General features: G+C 39.8%; 2 protein-coding genes across 2 annotated transcripts; both read left to right on the top strand.

Moving 5' to 3' along the window:
- Positions 1-1,203: 1,203 nt before the first annotated feature.
- On the top strand, positions 1,204-12,534 carry LOC117432448 (F-box only protein 3-like). Its single transcript, XM_059002030.1, has 11 exons — positions 1,204-1,346; positions 2,032-2,121; positions 2,419-2,582; positions 2,989-3,103; positions 3,835-4,039; positions 5,637-5,682; positions 6,830-6,914; positions 7,781-7,903; positions 8,921-9,036; positions 10,016-10,206; positions 10,323-12,534. The coding sequence occupies exons 1-11, from the start codon at positions 1,255-1,257 to the stop codon at positions 10,455-10,457; spliced, it is 1,362 nt and encodes a 453-aa protein (XP_058858013.1). The 5' UTR covers positions 1,204-1,254; the 3' UTR covers positions 10,458-12,534.
- Positions 12,535-15,499: 2,965 nt separating this feature from the next.
- On the top strand, positions 15,500-22,201 carry LOC117432135 (aggrecan core protein-like). The gene is made up of 10 exons (XM_034053646.3): positions 15,500-15,647; positions 16,530-16,668; positions 17,872-18,014; positions 18,413-18,563; positions 18,748-18,884; positions 19,598-19,748; positions 20,184-20,299; positions 20,419-20,457; positions 20,559-20,637; positions 21,054-22,201. Exons 1-10 carry the CDS (start codon positions 15,584-15,586, stop codon positions 21,424-21,426), a joined length of 1,392 nt encoding a protein of 463 aa, XP_033909537.3. The 5' UTR covers positions 15,500-15,583; the 3' UTR covers positions 21,427-22,201.
- Positions 22,202-23,007: the final 806 nt, after the last annotated feature.

The following is a 23,007-nucleotide window of genomic DNA, read 5'->3' on the forward strand; positions in this document are numbered from 1 at the left end:
AGTGTCCTTATCATATCATTAGAGTACAATAACCAATAGCAGCATGCTGAGCACTGCCACACAAAACTAGCTCCACTGTTAACCCTGTGTTACTGTGGTACGCCATGGTACAAACATAACTGAATTCAATCAAAGTTTACAGCACTGCCTTAGCAATACTTTATAATGGCCATGGCGGTGCCATAGTTTGGATTTAACCCAGGGTAAGGTGTAGGAACACTTTTTAGATGTCAAATTCTCTTGATCTATGACAGATATTAAAATGCTGTCTTTGTCATGTGATGTTAGTGTCTAGAGCTGTTCACAAATCTGAGAATAATTGGCCTTTCAACGTGTTGAAAAGTAATACCCTTTATTTGCCAAAAGGTTTGGTGGACAGAGTTGGGTGGGCTTTAGACAGATGTTGGATTTTATAGATTAAGTATTAAGACAGTGTCATTGAATCCACTGTTTAGCTAATTAAACTTGTATTTATTAAATATTTCTATAACTGTTCTATATAAATTGCAAATCTAAAAATCCTATCAATTACACCTGCCTAAGTTCTAGTTAAACCACAAAGGACATTTTCCACAGTGGCTTTTTTATATTTGTGTTGCAAGAAAACTCTTTAATTATAAACACACAAATAACTCCGTCTGATCATTCCTGAACTCCTACATACCGTGAACATCTTAACACGTTCACCTTTTATGATCGATATCGCCACCTGGTGGTAACAGAGCAACATAACTAGACATGCAGATAAACCGAGCACTGTAGTCTTATTTCTGACTTGTCAAGGTGTTAGGATATGCCTTGCGGGCTTGTGGCTAGGAATGCAGTTGTTCGATTGGATTGTGGTATGTGTGGATTGTGCTGGCCACAAGGTAGGTGACTGAACAAACATAACCACTGCACCCCTACAATAAGAAGGCACATATTGTTAATATTGCGTATTGCTAATACAGTATTAGCGTCCAAATATCGTAACCAAATATATTACAGTCTATTTAACTTTTAGTTTTTACTCTCTGGAAGGACTTTCACATTTTGCAGCTATATCAGAGGCGTTTCTATTTCTTATAAAAGTCGTAAACAGTTTCCATGTCATGTCACCCTGCACATTTAATGTCAGGGGGTCCCATTTATCAACAGCAGCACCTGTCTCCGCTCCCCATGTGCGATGTGTATTTGATAACAAAGCAGCGTGGTGCTGCCCTCCTGGTGACGTCACGGCGGGGTGGGGGTGGTTACAGTTCGCCAGGTTCCAAGATGGCAACGTCCACGGAGCTCAGCTTGGAGATTTTACCGTCAGATCCTTTGCTGTTGATTTTGTCGTTTCTCGATTTTAAAGATTTAATCAGGTACGTTTCGAAGCAGAGACACGAGGGGGAATATACAAGCTAAAACCATAGCAACATATTAGCGTTGGAGACAGAGACGGGCACCCACAGCAGAAAATATTATTGTCTTGCGCTAGTTTGTTTTTGTACAGATTTTTGCGTGTGATTGTTATTATTATTATTATTTATTATTTATTTCTTACATTGTCATGCTTTTTTTTTTTGCTTATGGTCTTGCATATGCCATATAGTAATTTATTGTAAATATATCATATTTGTACCGTTCACGACCTGTTACACTTTTGTTTATTAGCACAAAACGTATACACCGGTATTATATACGAATACGTTATATTTGTAAAGTTTAAGACTTAGAAATCGAAATGTTTTTGTGTCCGTCATTAGCAAGATAATGTTAGGGTTACTGTATCGGGAACATATTGGCATTAATCTAGTACTAGTAATATTTCATTAAAGCTCTTATTTAAACGGATCTGTTCATTTGTTTACATTTTATTTCCATGTGCAGATCCCATTCAAAATACGAACTTTTAATTTTATTTGCATGGTTAAATGACATGACGTGCTACAGAGATCGTGACAGTGTGTCGTTATGATATATGCAGTGTGTGGCCATGGTAAAAGCATGGGGGAGTACGGTAGTACATTTTTTCTAAGGGTTTTCTAACTGTGTTTCAATCTCCAGCTGCAGTCATGTCAGTCGAAGGCTTCAGGAACTCTCGAATCACAACCCGCTGTGGAAGAGGCATTGTCAGAAACACTGGCTGCTGTCTGAGTAAGAGGGCTAATTGGGTTTGTGTAACTGTGTTTCATTCACGTCATACGTTAACCCAAATGTTGGTTATCTGTTTGTAAAAGCTGATTTTTCTTTTTAAATCCTTGTTTGAATAAACAGTTACAATACTCGCATTGATGCAATGGACCATGACCAATATTTCTGTTTTAAGGCAATTGGTACAGGTTATTATTATTATTTTTTTCTCTCGAAATGAATTTTAAATGCTTCTTTAAAAAAAAAAGATTGCAACTTGTGTGTGTATATATATATGTGTTGCTTTTGCATGCTTCTCAGGTCAGATAAAGCCCAGAGGACTCAGAGCTGGAAGGACTTGTTCAGAGAGTTTTACTCTGATTTAGGACGTTATATAGAGCACTACGCAACCCTGAAACGAGCTTGGGATGATCTGAAGAGATACCTGGACCAGGAATGCCCCAGGATGATCATCTCACTGAAAGGTACTGCACTCCACTCCCTTCCTGAACCCCTTGTGGTTTTAAACAGCTGCTTATTGTGTATAAAATATCTATAGGATTCAAATAACATACCAGAATATACTCAGCCCCCTTTATAAGGCTGTTGTCAGTAGCTTTATATCTAGTGGAATAGCATTATGGTCCGTCTTCTAACGAGGGAGCACTTGAAAACAGTACCTTAAATTAAACAGTGAACATACATTAGCTGTTTTTAAACTCTTCTGTCACAATCTCTGTTTGTAAAAGAAATACTGAAAATCAACTTTCTTTTTTTCTTTTCTTCTCCTCCGTCAGTGTTGAGATGCAGGGTTGCTTCAGTTACAATACAATGTGTGTCTGGTGTTCCAGTAATTGTCTCTGTGGTAACATGCCTGTCTATTCTGTTCAGATGGCGTGAAAGATGATGAACTGAACGCTATCGAAGCACAGATAGGCTGCAAACTCCCTCATGATTACCGCTGCTCGTTTCGAATACACAACGGGCAGAAACTGGTCGTACCCGGGTATGGATATGTGCAATCATTGGATTAGAGTAATAGCATTATTATTTGACTTTGTTAACTCGCGAAATTACCTCGCCCATTCAACACCCGCCTATCCAGTCATTGACCAACCAGCTGTTGCCCCTTAATGACTGACATGCTTTGCAGCCAGTGACATTCTGTAACCCAATAACACCGCTCAGGTGAAGTGACCCAGGAAGTTAAACAGATAATCTGAAAGTGTGCAAAATAGATAAGTTTTAACCTAGTCGGATTAGAAAAAAAAAAACAACCCTTGCTTGCTGTAACTTGGGCTTCTTTCAGAATGTAAGTGCACTGGGATAGGAGCACACAAAGCAGCTGAGGGGGGAGGGAGGTTGTGAGTATGATGAGAATGTGCCCTGATGTCTTCTCATCTGAAACAGGGTTGGGGGCAATTCCTGTTTTTCAATTCAGATTCCATTTCCAAGTCCTTTTTTAAAGCAATTCAAAGGAATTGGAATTTGTATTTTGTAGCTGTAATCATTTTTGTGATGATTCAACTGCTTTCACTTGAAGCCAGTCTCAATTTAGTTAATTTAAGTTTCCACTGTGAGAAGCTTGTTTGAACAGAATATTGCTAATGATGTGTTTGCAACTGATTAAAAGGGAGTGGGAATTGGAATTGGAAATTGAATTGAGCCCAGTCGTGATCTGAAGCAGTGTACTCCTATCTGACTGTGTGTCTCTGTCGGGGTGGGGGTGGGTGGCAGGCTGATGGGGAGCATGGCCCTGTCCAATCACTACCGCTCGGAGGACCTGCTGGACATCGAGACGGCAGCAGGGGGGTTCCAGCAGAGGAAGGGGCTCCGGCAGTGCCTCCCCCTCACCTTCTGCTTCCACACCGGCCTGAGCCAGTACATGGCGCTGGAGAGCGTGGAGGGACGTCACCGATACGAGATCTTCTACCACTGCCCGGTCAGACAGCAGCATTGCGCCTTTATGTAGTGGATGCGATTTAATTATTATTATTATTATTATTATTATTATTATTATTATTATTATTATTTATTTCTTAGCAGACGCCCTTATCCAGGGCGACTTACAATTGTTACAAGATATCACATTATTTGTACACATTATTTTTTACATACAATTACCCATTTATACAGTTAATACTGCATCGTTATTTGATGCAAGTTTTTAAAAAATTGTATAGAACTAGTAGGAAACTAATCAGAATAACAGTCAAGCTGCACCTGTCCTGGTACAGTATAATTGTTTAAATTGGTCTTTTTTGTGTTTGCACTTTTTGCAAAATGGCACCCTCTGTGTCTTGTTACTTTTAGGGATAAGACTTTTGGGTCATTCAGTGGTATCGGTTTGTCCTGCAGAGTGGGCTGCTGTAAAAAGTGTACTAACCATTCTTGCAGTGCTGCAAGATTCCTCAAGCTTTTCGTGTGCTCGTTATTTTAAATGGTACAACAGCACACAGGTTTACTATCTCAACAGCACCTGCAGCAGAACAGTGGCCCTACAAGGCTACTGTAACTATACAGATACCTGCAGAAATGTAGTACAGTCATCTCCGGCTAAGAGAACACCCCTCGGGAAGCAAGCAAAGTCTTCTTATAGCCGAAGTGTTCTCTAAGACGGAGTGAGCCACCAGACACAATATAAATCGATAAATAAATATTACTTGTCAAGACGCACGTGCATCAACATATGAAATGAAGTGAATAAGAGAAAATCAATAGGCAAGTGTATGCTAATAAACTATAATAATAAAGTAACAGACAAACTAACGTTAATAAAACTAACTAAATTAACACAGCACCCCTACACACGTTAAAAAATGCAGCAGCAATATACAATACACGCACATTGTTTAACAGAATGGGAAACACCAAATTGCTCAGTGACTTGTGTCTTATTCAGATTTTTTTCAAGAGCCCGAACAATTTCCAACTTTTTGTAGCAAGAGAAACAGCGCTGCATTTCGCTGTTTGTTTACATGCCACTTTGTAGCGATGAGGTCCACTTGTGGAAATCAGAATACAAAACGAGGCAATGATATGACGGCGGTTCTGGAAAGATTGAATAAACCCATCAGTGTGCCTCAAGACACTCTCGCGCTGAAAAGACTGATGATGATGAGTTATCAGGTTACAAAACAGTACTGTATCAGTTGTGAACGAATCACAATCGGTGCCAAGAAGGTGTTCTCTTAACCAAAGTTCCTGTTCCTTTAGCCGGAGCATTTACAATGAGAAAAATCAGTTTCACCACAAGGGTGTTCCCTTAGGCAACGTAGTCTCTTAGGAAGTGTTCCTACTGTATTTACTAAACATTGTCCCCTTCAATACTGTTGGTGATCTAATGTAGTTAATCGCAGAAGCTCTACTTTACCAGTAGGTGGCACACTATGCAGCATATTTTACAGCTGTTTTTGCACAAACAATAGCTTTTCTTGGCCAGTATGAATTTTTTGTTCTGGTAAAACAATGACTTTTTTCCCCCCCAAATTTTTTTGTTTAAAAACAATATGATATTATTGTTGTTTTCCCTCTCGTAGGACCAAATGGCCCGTGACCCTTCTGCTATTGACATGTTTATAACAGGTAGGTAACTGTTTGCAAATTGAATTCATTCTTTTTCCTTTTTTATGTATAAAGTGCCAGTAAAATATTGCAATAATAGTTTTGGAGTATTTGTGTTACATTGGAAGCTCATTTTATGATACGTTGTGCTACTTAAAAAAAAAAAAAAAAGTATTTTATGAATATAAAATATATATATATTATTCGTGTAAATGTAATCATGTGACACTGTTGCTTTCATGCAGTAAAACCTGACTGTAGCATTTTATACAGTATACAGTACAGTAGTAAAATCAAATGAATACCTAGCACACTTTCTTTGTACTTTAGCCTACTGGTAACACAAAATAAATCATGCTGCTGCATTGTACACATTGGTGTACTATGCGAATAAAAGGTTATTTTAAATTGAAACTAAATGATTTTAGGTTTTTTTTTTATTTTAATTATTATTATTTTTAACTTGGCCTACTTAGTAGCTTAGACAATTAACACACAGTAGATCATGGTCCTATACAGATGCTCAGAATGAGCTGGAGGGGTTAGTGGCACATGTGTGCAGTCTATTGCTTCCACATGCTGGGAAAACCAGAAATGTCATAGAAATTTGTTTTCAAGGCTTGTAAGTACACCCTGACTTGAGTGAAAATTAGGTACTTGCATGTTCGTCTCAAAAATACATTGAGCACAACTGGCAACACACGAGAAAAAGCGGACTGGGAAATGCCAGCAACAATTGTGACTGTTTAAAACATGCTTTCAAAAGTTCTTAACAAATTGATGCAATTATAAGTGTCGCAATTGCCCGCAGCTTCAGTACATCTCAGTGCAATATTTTTGTCTCCACCCTGTTTTTGTGAATTTCTGCAGGAACGCGCAGAATTACATATTCATTTTAGGCTAAAGCGCAAATAAGAACTACGGCTGCAAAGCATTCGTTAAAATGATGCTAACAGCGCTGCGTTTATTTAGTACATTTCACGCTACACTTCTGACTGGTTTGCAACAATTGCGACAGACGAAACACTTTAGTACATCTACCCCTTAGTGTTTTTAATGTCATGTCTGCTTTGCTGTGTTTATTGATCAGTTGCATCTTTTCATTAACCTAAATGGATAGGTAATATTTTTTTTTCTGTATTGTTAACTGTATTGACTGCCTGGGCAGGGTCTTGCTTCACAGAGTGGTTTACTTCGTACGTTCACAGTGTGGTAACCGGGGGCTATCCAATAATCCGGAACCAGATCTTCAGGTAGGCTTGACCAGTCCGATAGCATTCACCCAGTGAATATTTACTGTTCCAATTCAATAGGGCAACAAAGAAACTTGGTTAAAATGTAGAGAAACATTTCAAAAAAGTAATTTGGGGTCTATTCAGTCGATGTAAACGCTGTTTAAGTAATTAAGGGGCCACATTTTGAAAAGTAAACATTCAGCAGTACATGCTAGTCCAGTGATGGACGTAAGACTCCTATTGCATAGCAGTTTCACCCATTCCAGGTTTTGCTACGCGCTTGATTAGCCACAGTGTGAAGGTAACATGCTCAGGAGTGCTCTTAATAAACTCATAGCAAAACCAGGACTGGATCAAACTGCTATGCAATGGGAGTATTACTCCCATCCCTGTAGTCTATTGGAGTTATTTCTGTCTGAATAATGATTTTAATGACATTGGTATTTAGATCTGCTGATGTTTATATCAATTGAATAGAGCAAGCTGTCCTTGGTGTTATAATAATATTGACAGTGACAAAACTTGTTCAAAACAAAAACAAGAGAAAAGTACCAATGCTACACCATATGGGTGTTATTTGTGCAATATAGTAAAAAGCCTGTACATGTGGGATAAATGTAGAGAAAGACCATGGACATATAGTAAAACACTGCCGTCACAGCAACAAAAATTGACTCGCTTTCACACGGATGGAAATTAGACTCCCATTCCATAGCAGTTTGATGCATTCCTGGTTTTACCATGCATTTAACTAGACACACCTGGGCTTGTTACCTATACACTGGGGCTAATCAAGCACTTAATAAAACCTGGAATGGGTGAAACTGCTATGCAATAGGTGTCTTATTACCATCCCTGGTCTAATATCCCTTAACCTCCCTCAGGTATGTCCATGACAAGGAGTGTGTGGCCACAACGGGGGATATCACAGTCTCAGTGTCTACCTCATTCCTCCCTGAACTCAGCTCTGTGCACCCGCCTCACTACTTCTTCACATACAGAATCAGGTAGGACAAGCTGCGTGACTAACACTGTGAATCATGTTCTGATGGTAGCTCGAAGGTGCAGTGAAGCTGTGAAACTTCATACTATCTGTGACTCAGTCCTTGGAGACAGACACACCTTGGAGGGGTAGAACCGAAGTGTTAGGGAGGGGACCTCCTGCTCACGAAACATGTAACTTCAAGTGCTGCTAAGAAAGTTAAGAAAAAAATAAACAAAACATCAAACTGCCGAACTTGACAGACAAGTCTAGCAGGCTTAAGCGGAAATCGACAGATTTGTTTGTTTTTGTTTCTGAGAAAAAAACACCCTGAACATTTCAGAAGTAGTATTTAATGGCTCGTAAATTAATTAACAGAAGCAACTATAATGCAGTATTTATTATCAGTTGTAGTCTGTAGACAAGTCTGTTTTAAAGAAAAGTGTTGCAGAGGTTGTAGAAAGCCAGAAGGGCTCCAGTAAATTGGTTTCATGTTTTGCTATTTTTCTCGAACACACAACAGTTTGAATTGCTGGAGGGGTCTGGTTTCATAAGTCAGACCAACACTGAAAACGCCTGGTTACACAACATGCCCTTAAAAAAGGGTTAACAAATCCCAGGTCTTGACATGACAAGGTTCCAGAGAATCAATCATTTAAAATTCCTTCGTGGGCGTTACTTGGTTCAATGTGGTTTGGATTGTTAGTATACAATATTCACAGTGAATCAAGATATTAAAATCCAGTGAAATCGTCTACATGCCCTCATTTTGGAATATATGAATTAAACACTGGTTTTTTTTGCCCACTTCTGGCAAACTCATTAAACAGTTGTACAGTACTGAATAACCCTGTGTACTAGAAGACCTTACAAAACCTGTATTCAAAATGAGATAGCTATATCTTACCAATGTAGCAAGTGATTATTTCACAACAGAAAACCGTGTACCCACTTTGAAAAACACAGACAGTGGACCTTCTTATTACGTCTACACGTATAAGCTAGGATGTCTTTTTTTTTTTTTTTTTTTTGGTTTGTTTAGAATCGAGATGTCGAAGGATGCCTTGCCAGAGAATGCATGCCAGCTGGACAGCAGATACTGGAAAATAACAAATGCAAATGGAAACGTGGAAGAGGTCCAGGGTCCAGGTGTTGTGGGTATGTAGAGGGATGTTCCCCTTGCACTACCCTCTCCTCAGGAAGGAAGTGGCAGCATTACGATGTCTGCATTGTGGGTGGACTAGTGATTGCTTCATGGAATTTTTTCAGAATAAATGACCTTTTCATTACCACTGGTTATCACGTGCTGTACACCTTCCTGTTCTCAAAGGAAACCAAAAGTGCCTAGATAGCTTTAAGTAGATTGCCTAGATAGAGGGTGATGATGTTGTGTTCAATTACAGTTACAATTATGTTGCAGTAATTACACATGACACAGTTACAATTGTAATTGACTGTTGGTCTGCTGGCTAGTTTTAAGTTTGCTCATAAACCAAAGTACTGTTTGTAGTCATGTATAGCTGGCAGTGTTGTGTGAACTGTGTTATTATTATTATTATATGTTTATTTAGCAGATGCCTTTATCCAAGGCAACTTACAGAGACTAGGGTGTGTGAACTATGCATCAGCTGCAGAGTCACTTACAACTATGTCTCACCCGAAAGATGGAGCACAAGGAGGTTAAGTGACTTGCTCAGGGTCACACAATGAGTCAGTGGCTGAGGTGGGATTTGAACCGGGGACCTTCTGGTTACAAGCCCTTTTCTTTAACCACTGGACCACACAGCCTTTAGTTATAAACTAAAACACCTGCCTGCCTTTGCAGAGACACCCCTGATAACAATCCAGTGATCAGAGTTGCATAAATACAGTGAATGTGTTTTGTATTGTTTAACCTGCTGTCAAAGCACAGGCACAGCTGCAGCTTCAGAACGCTCAATGCAATTTCTAAGGTGAATAAGAAAAAACTAGTGAACTTGGCAAACGTTTTGGCTAGTGCTTTCTTCAGTCTGCTGTCCACTGAAGATGACACCGGCCCAAACATCTGTCTGTGTGACGTAGGTAAGCTAAAAGCTTTCTGGAAAGTGCTGCGGTGTCCAGGTGTGTTTCAGTGAGCAGGGTTGTGTTCCTTTTCCAGGCGAGTTTCCTGTGATGCAGCCTGGGAAGGTGCACGAGTATGCCAGCTGCACCACCTTCTCAACCACCTCCGGGCACATGGAGGGGCATTACACCTTCCACCGGCTCAAGAACAAGGAGGTGATGTTCAACATCACCATCCCTCGCTTCCACATGGTCTGCCCTCCCTTCCGCAAGTCTGTGGTGCGGACGGTAGGTGCTCCTCACTGCTCCCCCTCCTGGAGGGTTGACATTCAACTGGATGGGGATACTGCATTTGTATTGGTGCTTTCTTTTCTGTTATTAACTTCTTCAAATTTGTATTCCAGGGATCAGCAAGTGACGTCTCCCACACCTCGTGGAACGACGAAGAGAACTCGACAGACACGGATGATTATGAAGACGCAGAGCAGGGGGGGCTTGGTTTCCCTGCCCCCAGCGGTCACTGTCCACGGCGTATCTGATGCACTTTTATACCACGGGACTTTGGGAGTGGGGGTTGGGATCTTGAGCCCTACAGGGTGGCTGACAGAGTCTGTGATGCGGCTTTATACCTGCCTCTGTAACTTTTTCATGTGTGTGTCTGTGTGTGTGTGTGTGTGTGTGTGTGTGTGTGAAAACCTCCAATACCTTGGGCCTGATTTCCCACTGTGGGAAAAATTCCCATGTTCTTTATTTAGTGTCGCCATTCACCAAGATTGCAAGTGTACAGTTTTGTTATTGCTGGTAGGAAGATACTGCAGCCTTTAATAGTTTTTTTTATACCTCCAGTTTGAATGATACAGGTATACCTGTGTTATCACTGCTTTGTTCAAAATGTATATAGCACAGCATCTCTGTGAGTGTATGCAGTGCTGTCCCTTTGTACTGCTGTACTGGTTACAAGTCCTGGTTTCCATTAGCAGTTGCACTTTCATACTCATTACAAGGCAGAACACAAATAGCACAGTCTTGGAACTGTGGCTCCCCACTGTAGCGTTGTGAAGGGGAGCACTGTACTTTTGTTTTGTTAGGATGCTACTGTAGATTTAAAAGAAACGGTAATTGTAAGATTGCTCATAATGTGGTTAACTTGGTCTAAACGGTTGTTAAAGACGTTCTTTTCCTGGCCAGTGGCACAGCCGCAGGGGAAAATCGAATGCGTTTCTATTTAATGAGTGCTCTTTTGAAAAACGCTGTAGATATTTTCATTAAATGGGGAGGGGAAATGATGGAGGGATTTGAGTCATATGCTCCGGCTCTTTCAACCATCAAAGCCCACAAGCCTTTAGACAGATCTACTTTAAAAAAATATATATATAAATATATAATGTTGCTTTAAGCACACATATCTTCTTGGAGGTATGTGTGCTTATTAAAGCAACGTGCAGTCTGCAATAATAGATCATCATTATTTTTTTTTTTTTTTAAGTAGCAGTGTTGGAGATTTCCGCAATACATGATATTTCAAATAAACGCCATTTGAAACACTGCAGGGAATTATTTTTTAATTTCAGATCCGGTTTTTTGATTGCTCCTGTAAATATTGGCTTTAAATGTTTCCTCCACATTTATCAAAGTGATATTGGTGTCACTTTGTAATGCAATTAATCTCTGCATCGAGTGATCGGGTGATATTTCTCAATTGCTGCCCAATAATAAATACCTACAATTTACATTATTGTTGTTTTTTTTTGCCAAGTGATGCGTTTATATTTTATTCGAAATGTTTTTCAATCTCATGAATGAGTTCTATGTATTTCCCTGCAGAGTTTAAAATTGTATGGTTGTGAAGTTCTCTTAGGAGGGTAAAATACAATGCCACACCTTTATAGCTTTCACACTTGCTTGGGGCAAAATATCTTACAATAGGAACCAGGCATAAACTATTTTATAGAAACACCTGCACACTACAGTCTTCCTTCTGGGTTCGTTATTGTAAGATAATATGGTTTGGAGGGAATAAGGTGCTGTGTTTAAACAAATCCAGATTCACTCCTGTGGTAAAATTAGTTTGATCCATTCCTGGTTTTACTATGATCTTAATATAACACACCTGAGCTTGTTACCTATACACTGGGGCTACTCAAGCTCGTAGTAAAACCTGGAATGGGCGAAACTGCTATGCAATAGGAGTCTTTTTTTTTAGATCCCTGTAGTTGATTCTTGTGCAGTTTTTGTAGACAGACCAGGTCGTCCCTCTGTTTACTGTTTATTTGTGTGTTGCTGAATCACTGGTGGCGCTTTCAGCATTTGCAAAATAATAGCTGTGCTGGGAATCAAATCCCATTTTCCCCTTAAAGAATCCAGCTTCTGTGTTTAAGATTTGAGTCTGGATTATTGGAGCAGTAGAGCAGTGTTCTGGGGGTGTCTGTGATCCACCATCATACAATGATTGATACACTGTACTGTTCTTTAGAGGCAGGAATCCACAGCTCTCTACTTATTGATTGCTGGACTGGCATTGTCGGTTTTTTCCAATATCCATCAATTTCATTACTCATCTCAGTTTGTAAATAGAAAGTACCATGCTGGCATTAATAAATACCCTTTTCTTTGAAATCCAAGAGTTGGATTTTTATTATAAAATAATATCTATGTTTTGAGAGCCGTCTCACAAATCTGAAAAATAAACTATTGATGAACTGGAACTGGAAAATCCCAGAAATTATTATTTATATCTGGAAAGATAAATTGCTTTATTTCAATATTTTCACTTGTTGTAGCACGTCTGCTGTCAGCTACTCTTGTGATCTCTGTAGCCTAATGGAGGGGGATATTCTGATTTTTGAAATGTTTTTATAAAGCCTTTTCTTTTTCCTTTTTGTACATTTGTGCAATGGTGTTAGAGTGAAGTCCATAGACTTGTGTTTCAGCACGCTTGTTTGATTTAGGCATTTTGTTCATTATCACTGTTTTATAAAGTGTTTGTTTTGTTTTTCTATGTTAGGGGGGGGGGGGTAATAAAGCCTCGTTACGTTTCAATCTTTTGGGAGCAATGTTCTTTTGAGAGAAATTATATGGCACATTGCTTTTCATCAGGATAAAATAACATGCAGTACGATAGCAGATGATGACTTGCACTTACAGTTATTGAGTTTGCTTTAAACATGGGTATGTCAGCCTATACCCTGCAGAGATGAGCCAAAGCTAACCCTAAATAAACCAGCTTGTCTGCATTTTTGGGGTGTGTAAGTTTGACGCTGTGCAAACATTTCCCTAGGATTTCAGGCCAGGACAAACAACACAGTTCATGAACAACAAGAATCCTGTGGTGCAATGAAGTAGAGAGATCACAATACACATATATATACTGTAGTGTTGAATTGTGGTACTGATCAGATGGATAATATTATAATTATTATTATTGTAACCATTTATCACACAGCTAATTAACTGAGTGTTCACATCGCTGAGTGATATAATGGTGCTTTGTGTTCCCCATGTATTGCTCTGCACCAGTTTTAAAATTCTGCACTCTACATCGTCTAGATTAGCCACAGCATATGTAGATTATTATTGTTAATTAGTCATTTAGCAGACGCTTTTATCCAAAGCGATTTGCAGAGACTAGGGAGTGAACTGTGCTTCATCAACAACTGCTGCTGCTGCAGAGTCACTTACAATAGGACCTCGGTTATGTCTCGTCCGAAGGACGGAGCACAAGGAGATTAAGTGCCTTGCTCAGGGTCACACACAGTGAGTCGATGAATGAGCTGGGATTTGAACCAGGAACCGCCTGGTAACAAGCCACTTTCTTTAACCACTGGACCACCAAGGACTCTGAAGTCAAGAAACTACGCCACCCCTATAAATACTGTAATAAAACTAGTAGTTATATGCTCTTACAAGTAAGTAAAGCCAGTCATTTAAGACTTGACTAGTTTATTCAAGGATCACTGCAATTTAAATGAATTATAAATTATACTGGGAAACCCTGGAGTTTTGCCTGCATTTGGTGTTACATGCTCGTTGGAATAGCTTCATTGAAAGCAATTCCTGTATGTCTTGGTCTCAGTTCAGCTCCTTCAGTTCAGGTGTTAAAACCAAGCCTCACCCAAGACAACTGGAAGCTGCTAGAGATTGGAAAATGCTGGCAGATGTTGGTCAACAACTTATTTTTCCACCTGAGATTGCCACCACTAACTTTCGACCATATACTGTCTTGTGGTCTGGATCAGTTCGCCTTGTTCACCTGGTAGAGTTAACAGTGCCATGGGAGGATGCTGTAGATGAGGCGTATGAGAGGAAGAAACTGCGGTATGCTCAACTAGCCACTGAAGCGGAACAGCGAGGATGGAGAGCCCGGGTTTACCCAGTGGAGGTGGGTTGTCGAGGATTTGTGGCACATTCTACAACCCCGGTCTCTCAGAGACATCGGATTCAGTGGCCAAGAGTTGCGTTGCACAGTGAAGAACTTATCTGAAGCAGCAGAGAGGAGCAGCAACTGGCTGTGGTTGAGATGGAAAGATTCTGGCTGGGGATCTCAAGCACAATAAAAAGAAAGAAACGCTGATGTATGGGTATGTAAGCTGGGTTGATTTGAGTGGGGGACGGAGGGGGGTGATGTCGGGATGCCAGAATTGAGGTGTCGTGGGCTAGTTAACGAAACACCAAGGATGGAAGACCCTAGAGATGTACCCTACTTAGCTCAGTCCAGACGGTTGTCATGCTGATGCGCTGGGAAGACCGCACTGTGGTTGATTCCCGGAGCCAGCATCGCAGCTGTTGTGTGTGCTGATGCGCTGGTGAGGCAAAATACAAGTGTTTTTTTTTTGTGTGTTTCGAGAGATGAAGCCAGCGACAATGGAGTTCTGTTTATTCAGGCAGAACAATCTTGTTATTGAGAGCAAGCCCAGATAAACACCAGACCCTGTTATCGAATATTAGCCATTCTGTTACACCATGCACTAGCGCTCCACTGGAATGCCTGTAGCTCTGTACTTTGTCATGGGATCGCTGGAGCTAAACTGACAAAAAATGTGACATTTCTAAATCTACTGCTGCTATTATGGCTTCCAGTCGACATTTGCGATGTCGTTTTTGTAGTTTCTTTGACTACATGAAATAAAAGATGACTCAGTCCTAAAATGCCAGGTGGTGCCAAACGTTTGGCCATAGCTGCACACGTGACTGGGGAAAGGTGTGCTTTCTAAAAGGAATAAAAACACCCTAATGGTACAAAACTGACAAGAAGCAGGAGTTAGATTGTTGTTCTAAGCGGTTCTGTGCGTTCTTCTAATGCGTTCAGTCATTACCCTTTACTTAGTCTTCCTGAGCTATAATGGATCTAGAACAGTATTAAATATACAGCTTTCTGTCTGATACATGATCGTGGGACACCTTCCTTACCCTTTTTTGTAGGTGAATACATCCTAAGCTAAATATAGCAAATGCAACTGCACCTTAAACTTGGTATGCACTACATCAGTACGTTATAATGGGGAAAGGTGTGTCTCTTTTTTCACATTCTCTTGCGTTGGCTGACGTAGAAAGACAACCCAGTGACCTGGGCAGGTTTTGAGTATATAAAGTCACTGGATTCTGACTAACTGCAGAAGAATACACGACTGGAATTCTCCACTCCATAGCAAATATCACAGCTATCACAATGAAGATTCTGTTCTGTTTGGCTATCCTTCTGCACACAGCTACCTCTGAAATGCATGACATTGGTAAGATTGTCTATCTATCTAGCTGTCTGCCTGCTACATAGTGAAATTGCATTTATACCTTCAAGGGACAACATTATCTTTTAATAATTATACAGTAGTGTGACAATTTGTTAGAACACCTTGATTTGTCATTGATATCCTTTATATACCTGCCTGCGTGAAAACATCTGGGTGTGAAAATTTCAATTTCTGGTCAGTAACCAGTGATATAGAAACAATATGTGAAAATGTTAGACCACTTTGTGCTTTTAATAGGGATCTTGAACCACTTTTAAAAAGTCATGCATTTTACCATTTGTGTCTGTGTGTTCCTGTTCTCTTATTTTTTAATTAATTCCACGTGTGGTCTATTAAAATCATCAGTTAAATTAGACAATCACTAATTTGCCTATTTTTCATGATTTTCAGTTCCAGTGGTTTGATTTCATAATAACAGAAGCAATGGGGTACTCTGATACATTTGCACACTGCTGTGGCGCTTTATTTGTATTGACTGGTATCAAACATGTACACAAGGTTTATCTACGGTTTAGTTAATTCAATGCAGGGTCAGCACAGGTACGACTCAACAGTGAGAGCATCACAAAAACAAAGAGAGACCTAATTAAATATATCAGAACATTAAAAACATAATTACGCAGTTTCATTACAGCTTAAACAATTTCAAGCGCGGGTGCCACTGAACTGCACATTTAAAGCCAGAGAGGCGAGGCGATATATTTTAGTCTCGTCAATGCTTGGTTTCGAAACACCAAGTGTGAAGCAATACAGAGCTTCCCCACCTCCCTTTCATCCACTTTGCTCCAGGGTTATTTAATACTGTGCATGTTGGCTTGTTTTCTTTTTTTTAATTTCCATTAAAAACCTTCTTTTTTTCACCAGTTGTTTCAGGGGTGTTCGAGTCCAGTATCATGACATATAATTACACCCAATCCAGAGAGTACTGTCTGTCGCAGAATGCAACTTTAGCAACCTTAGAGCAGGTGACCAGAGCTCAGAACGCCAGCTTCCAGACCTGCAGGTAACGTTTGCACTGAGAGTGTGGTTAGAGCCGACCACATTCAGTACCTTATACGCTTTCACAATGTTTAATTTAACTTCTTACCTTTTCATTTCTTATTTTGTATCGTTCTATTTTCCTGTTTATGCTTGCGCTGCTTATTAAATATTCCAGCTTCGAAAAGCTGAATTTCTAAAGTGTGACACGTTTTTGACCACTGGGGAGTGTGCGAGTCATTTCGACCACGCCTCTGTAACTGTGATCTGTGAAGTCTCTGGAAATATCTTTCACAAGGAGCTGGAAATTACAGATGCACACCATCCTAGTGGGTCAGAGTTCTCACTTCAGAAATTCAGCTTTTAGACACAGCTTGAAAAAAACACTGCTTGGTAATCCTGGAAAGTTCCGGCGCCTCCTTAAGAGTCACCTCTTCAGACAGCACCTGTAGACCTCCTCTGTTTTTCCCCTGGGACACTATCACCCTTCCTTAAATGCGCTTTATTTGCTCTTATCTGCCCCCTATTTTACTGCATTTAATCCTGTACTTCAGAGTACTGTAATCTGCCAATCGTATAATCTGTAGTATTTTGTAGTTAATCATATCCTGATGTAACTATCACTGTTATCCGCTGTATTATTGAATTGTATTTTGTCACACTTGTACTTGCTTGAACCAAAGTCATTGTATTTATACGATTGTAAATCGCCCTGGATAAGGGCGTCTGCTAAGAAATAAATAATAATAATAATAATCGACAGTGAAGAAGCAATAGAGAATGATAGATGACACAGATAATGGGATATTAAATCGGAAATAAATGAAGTAATTTGAATCATGTTTTAACAAAGTATTAAATACAAATCATTCAGCATCTTACAGTAGGGTCCTTGAATACGAGTGTCTAACACATTATCTTGGCTCAATCAACTGAAAATAACCCAGAATCCTCACAGCCGACATACCAATGCATTTGCACTACAATCGAATATCAATCAGACAAAAAAAATGTTTTTGAATACATTGCTCTGTAAACACTTGTAATATTCACCTGTCGTGTAAATCTAATTCTTAAAAGCATCAGAGATTTTACACTACACACTATTTCTGAACCATTCAGTTCGACAGAATTATTATTATTATTATTTTTATTATTATTATTATTATTATTATTGCAGTAGATTTGGCTCACTCTTCATTCTCATAATGTAACTTTTCTATGGCAGGTATGGATGGGTCAAAGAGCAGCAGATTATTCTTGCCCGTGCCACAGCGACCAAAAGTTGTGGCAGCAATAATATAGGCATCATTAAACAAGAGCCCTGTGGGTACTACATTGCACCCAGTGCCTACTGCTACAAATTTAACGGTAATTGTCTGGGAGGCTCGGAGTCCGGGGCCTGCCCTGTTCTGCTGGAAATGCCTGGTTATTTGATTTATAAACTGGTCAATTTACTTTGTGTGCTTCACTCTACTGCTGCGCATGTACATCGCTTGTAAAACACGCTTTAAAACAATTAATTCCAACTTTTGTTTCTCAAAAGTCTTATTGCAGGCCTTGAAAAATACTTTTAGTCAAAACATTTGTAATTTGAGTTTTTCCAGTGTTCGTATTTCTAAATTTAGCATCACTGTGCTTTATAGGTATGGAAGAAGTACTTGTTTTACTAAATTAATAATAATAATAATAATAATAATAATAATAATAATAATCATCATGGAACCTTTTCTAATTTTGTATTTTTATTTCTCCCATCCATTTTCCAGTGGTGACAGGAGTATTTCATGTAGATTCTCAGAGTGGTAAATACAATCTCACTTTTGCGGAAGCCAACTCTACCTGTGTGGGCCTTAATGCAACCGTGGCAACTGAGAGTCAGCTTCGAGTCGCGCACGCTGCCGGATTCCAGACCTGCAGGTATTTGGAGTTCAGTTATTCCAATAATGGATCGACAAAAATACCAAAAGATAGAACAAAACAGGATTCGTACACTCTGGATATTTCTTAATCTGAATGAAGTTTCTTCTAGTTTTCCCCCCCATTTGTTTAGCCTTAAGATGGACGTGTCATTGCCTTTAATACAACGTGTTCTCTCTTTCAGGGCTGGGTGGGTAGCAGAGCAGAAGATTTTCATTTCTCGGACAACGCCGGCTGTTGAATGCGCCAGTGGAGAAGTGGGGATAAAGGAGTACCCAGGAACAAATGAGAAATCAGACGTGTTTTGCTTCAGAAGTGACTGTAAGCATATAGTTATGTATGTATTGTAACGACCCGGACAATTGTATTGTTGCAGGACTTGTTGTCTGTCCAGTTTGTCTTGTCTATCTTTTATGTTATGTGTATTGTAAGGGGAACGGGTCACGCTGTTAGTTAGCAGCGGGAAAAGGGACCGCGGCGGGAGATGAGGAGAGGTTATATAAGGTGGTGGATGAGTGACAGGGGAGAGAGACCGAGAGTGAGGGAGAGTGACAGCGACTTGAGAGAAAGCGAGAGAGATAGCAATAGAGGATAAATAAGGGTTTGTTGTTTTAGTGGCGTGAATTCCGGCCCCTGACGGGAATTCTCTGTTTATTCAAATAAAAATTAATTTATACTGCTGTTTTATTTTTTTACATTATGTACACAGCAGTAAATCACAAAACACAAAACACCATAAAACACTAAAACAAATATTGTAAAGCTTGTGGAGACTGGCATGATAAGACTTACAAAAATAGAATGTGCTGTTGTTGCTTTAAAGAATATTCAGTCCAAGACCAAAAAACAATGTTGCAATGTGGGGGCACACAGAGAGATGTCTGCACATCTTCCTGATCCAGTTAACTGTTACAACCATTGCCATGTACAAGGCCTATTCAGAATCGGAATAGAACAGCACAGGAGATGACAACACTGAAGAGGTTTTTGGAATTCAGTGGTATAAATCAGTTGGGCTCTGTTTCTTCACACAGTGAATCATACCGATGTATACGTGGTCTATCCACCATTTGGGAACAGTAGCATGACATACAGTGAAGCTACGCAACAATGCCTGTCCCTTGGGGATAGCTTGGCATCAAACGAGCAACTGAGAAGTGCACCCACACCCATCTCTGACGGCATGTAAGTACTAAAACTGCTTTGCTTTGCAGTGTGTGGGGGAGGGGGAAGCAGAGAAACTCTCTTAGGGCCTAATGATTTCAATCACCCTGTTTCATGCACCTCAGTGTAAAAAAAAAAAAAAAAAAAAGCAAGCTAGCATCATTTTATCTGTGTGAATCTTACGTCCTTTGTAACTTAAAGGGTTAATTGAGCCAATTAAACCTCCATCCAAACCCTGCAGTTGTTTTATTCTATAATCGTACCTGTTAAACCAGTGGAATGGCTCGAGGACAGTGATTGCACACTCCTGATTTAAACGGGGAGGATCTCATCTTGAATATGACAGTCCAGCACACCGGTATTGCATGATGTTAATAAGGAGGGAGGGAATCTGTGGGATAACTATAGAGTTGAAGGTGGATCCCTCAGTATATTGCATTGTCTATCCCCATGCAGACCCGGGTGGAGCAAAGACAATGACGTGGTTCAGTTCTCCAGTGGCAATCTGACAATCACTCCGTGTGTCAATGAACCCAGCCGGCTTGCTTCAGTCTACTGCTTCAACCCTAACAGTAAGATTTATCTGTCCTACTTACAAGAACTATATGAAGCCCTATGGGATATGGTATGAGTTGTTTAAAAGTTGCATAAGACAGTTGGATTTTAAATATTTTTTTTTTCTTTTTGGCAGTCACAGATTTTATTCCAGTACACACCAAGGATGACAAATGTAAGCAGTCACTACCCACTCAAATATAATACAGTATACTCTCAAAGTGATTTCCCTATCTGAAGTTAACTTTTTGTTTTATGTTGTTGTTATTTTTATAGTGTGGCTCAAGATCACCATGGTTTGCATTATCGCCTCTATATTTATCATCCTGCTCATGGCTGCCGCCTTCATGAGAGGGTAAGAAAACATGTTTCTAACAAATTAAGCATCTGGGTTATTTTTGTGTGTGTGTGTGTGTGCATGTCATTTTTCAATATTAAACACACTGATAAATGCACCAGCTACATTTCCTGTAAGGTATGGATGTTATTATAGAATCTACTGTAATAAGTTACATATGATGTAGGAATTAATTAAAAGATGATACTTATATACTGGAGGCTGTGTGGTCCAGTGGTTAGAGAAAAGGGCTTGTAACCAGGAGGTTCCTGGTTCAAATCCCACCTCAGCCACTGACTCACTGTGTGACCCTGAGCAAGTCACTTAACCTCCTTGTGCTCCGTCTTTCACGTGAAACCTTGTTGTAAGTGACTCTGCAGCTGATGCACAGTTTACACCTCAGTAATGCATTTTATTTGTTTTTTTGTTTCCAGGAATAACTGCATCTGCTGTGCCAGACCTAAAAAGCCAGCGCAAGATTCTACCCTAGAGAAAGACAATGGACTGCACCAGCCCAGATGGAACAAAACCAGCATGTACATCCCCAAAGATGACATATTCCATCAGATTCCAGCATACCAGAACAATGACGCAGGAACCAAGCCATCTGTGCTGAGCAAGGCCTTAAACACTGGCTACCGCTCTCATACCTTCACTAACTATGGCTTTGAATCCACACCCGAGGACAGCGAGCACAGCTTCGACAAAACTCACCCGGACCGCAGCCCTGCTGGTGTGAATCCTCAGGACGCGAGCCCCGGTGACTCTCACGTGTATAGCAACGCTGGCTTTGACGGTACTTATTAAGACCTCAAATCAGACTCGACTCAGCGGTTAAGCAGTGATGACTTTGACACAAATCGGCGACCTCTGGAATTGAATGGACTTCCCCCCCACTGTAAATTATTTTTTTAAATGTATCTTACGTACATCTGAAGAACGCTAGTCATAATAGTCACATTTTTAATGTTTCTTATAGCAGCTAAGTACAAAAAAAAATATGATGACTATGGACTTTGTGCGATGTAAAAAAAAAAAAAAAAAAAAAAAAAGCCACATGATTCATCTTCACCGGAGTTATGTGGTACTTTTTAAAAGCCCCTAGTGTGTCTGGGCAAGCTCATGAAAAAAAAAAAACTGCAGTGGTTCAAAATGCCATTTAACTCTCACCTAAATTCCAGCTAATGTTTATGTTTGCTATGACTGTACAAGAAATATGTGGAGTTTCAGTACCGGATCCAGACTTTCATAAGAGAGAGGGGGGGTCAAGACTGTCATGATAAGAAACATACTGTTAAACTAAACAGTATTTTGGATCTGCCCATGGAGTTTTATTACTAGGGTGTTTAAAACCAAATTAACTTGACAGACTATTAAGCTGTTTGGTTTTAGTTACCAATAATAATAATAATAATAATAAAAATAATAATAATAAAAGTAGGTGTTGTTTAAATACACTCAAAAAATGTAAATGAACAGAAACTGGTGTAATTTGTAGGCTGCTATTTGTTATATAATGTATTGTTTTTTGTATTTTGTAAATCTTGGGCAATATGGAATAAAATGTTTATTGTTTGTTTCACATCTTATTTCCCATGGTTTAATTTTGGTACCTGGGTGTGTGTTGGAGAACCGTGCTTCACCCAAGACCTTCAAAACAACACAGCTACTGAAGAAAGGGATGGTGTACAGTACTTGTGTCATTCAGTCCTTGTTAAAATGGTAACTACTGGTCACACAACAGTAAATACCACAAACCACCAACAAAGTTCTGTTATGCACAGTAATTGTGCTTTATTGTCAAACTGTTTTATAGACAAATACTATGCAACACCACTTCTATTACACACTGCATCTGCTGTTAGACACAGAAGTGGCAGACGATTCATTTAGGTCAGGCAAGCTCAAAGTCGTCCCTTCAGCTCCTGGAATTCGTTCCAACCACGTTCTAAATTGTTTAATTGAACCAATTAAACCTCCATCTAGACCAGGGGTGGGCAATCCTGGTCCTGGAGGGCCGGTGTCCCTCCTGGCTTTTGTTCCAACTGTGCTCTAAATTACTTAATTAGACCAATAATTGGTAATAATCAGTACAATTAAGTAATTTAGAGCACAGTTGGAACAAAAGCCAGGAGGGACACCGGCCCTCCAGGACCAGGATTGCCCACCCCTGATCTAGACCCTGAAGTAGTTCATTATCGCATTTTACCTGTTAAATCTGGAGTGGAATGGCCCTCCACCACCGTGATTTGACACCCCTGCTATAAATCCAGGCACGATTTAAGAACATAAGAAAAATTACTAACGAAAGGAGTTCATTCGGCCCATCTTGCTCGTTAGTAGCTTATTGATCCCAGAATCTCATCAAGCAGCTTCGTGAAGGATCCC

The sequence above is a fragment of the Acipenser ruthenus genome, chromosome 27, assembly GCF_902713425.1.
Source record: "Acipenser ruthenus chromosome 27, fAciRut3.2 maternal haplotype, whole genome shotgun sequence".
Classification (NCBI taxonomy): Eukaryota; Metazoa; Chordata; class Actinopteri; order Acipenseriformes; family Acipenseridae; genus Acipenser; species Acipenser ruthenus.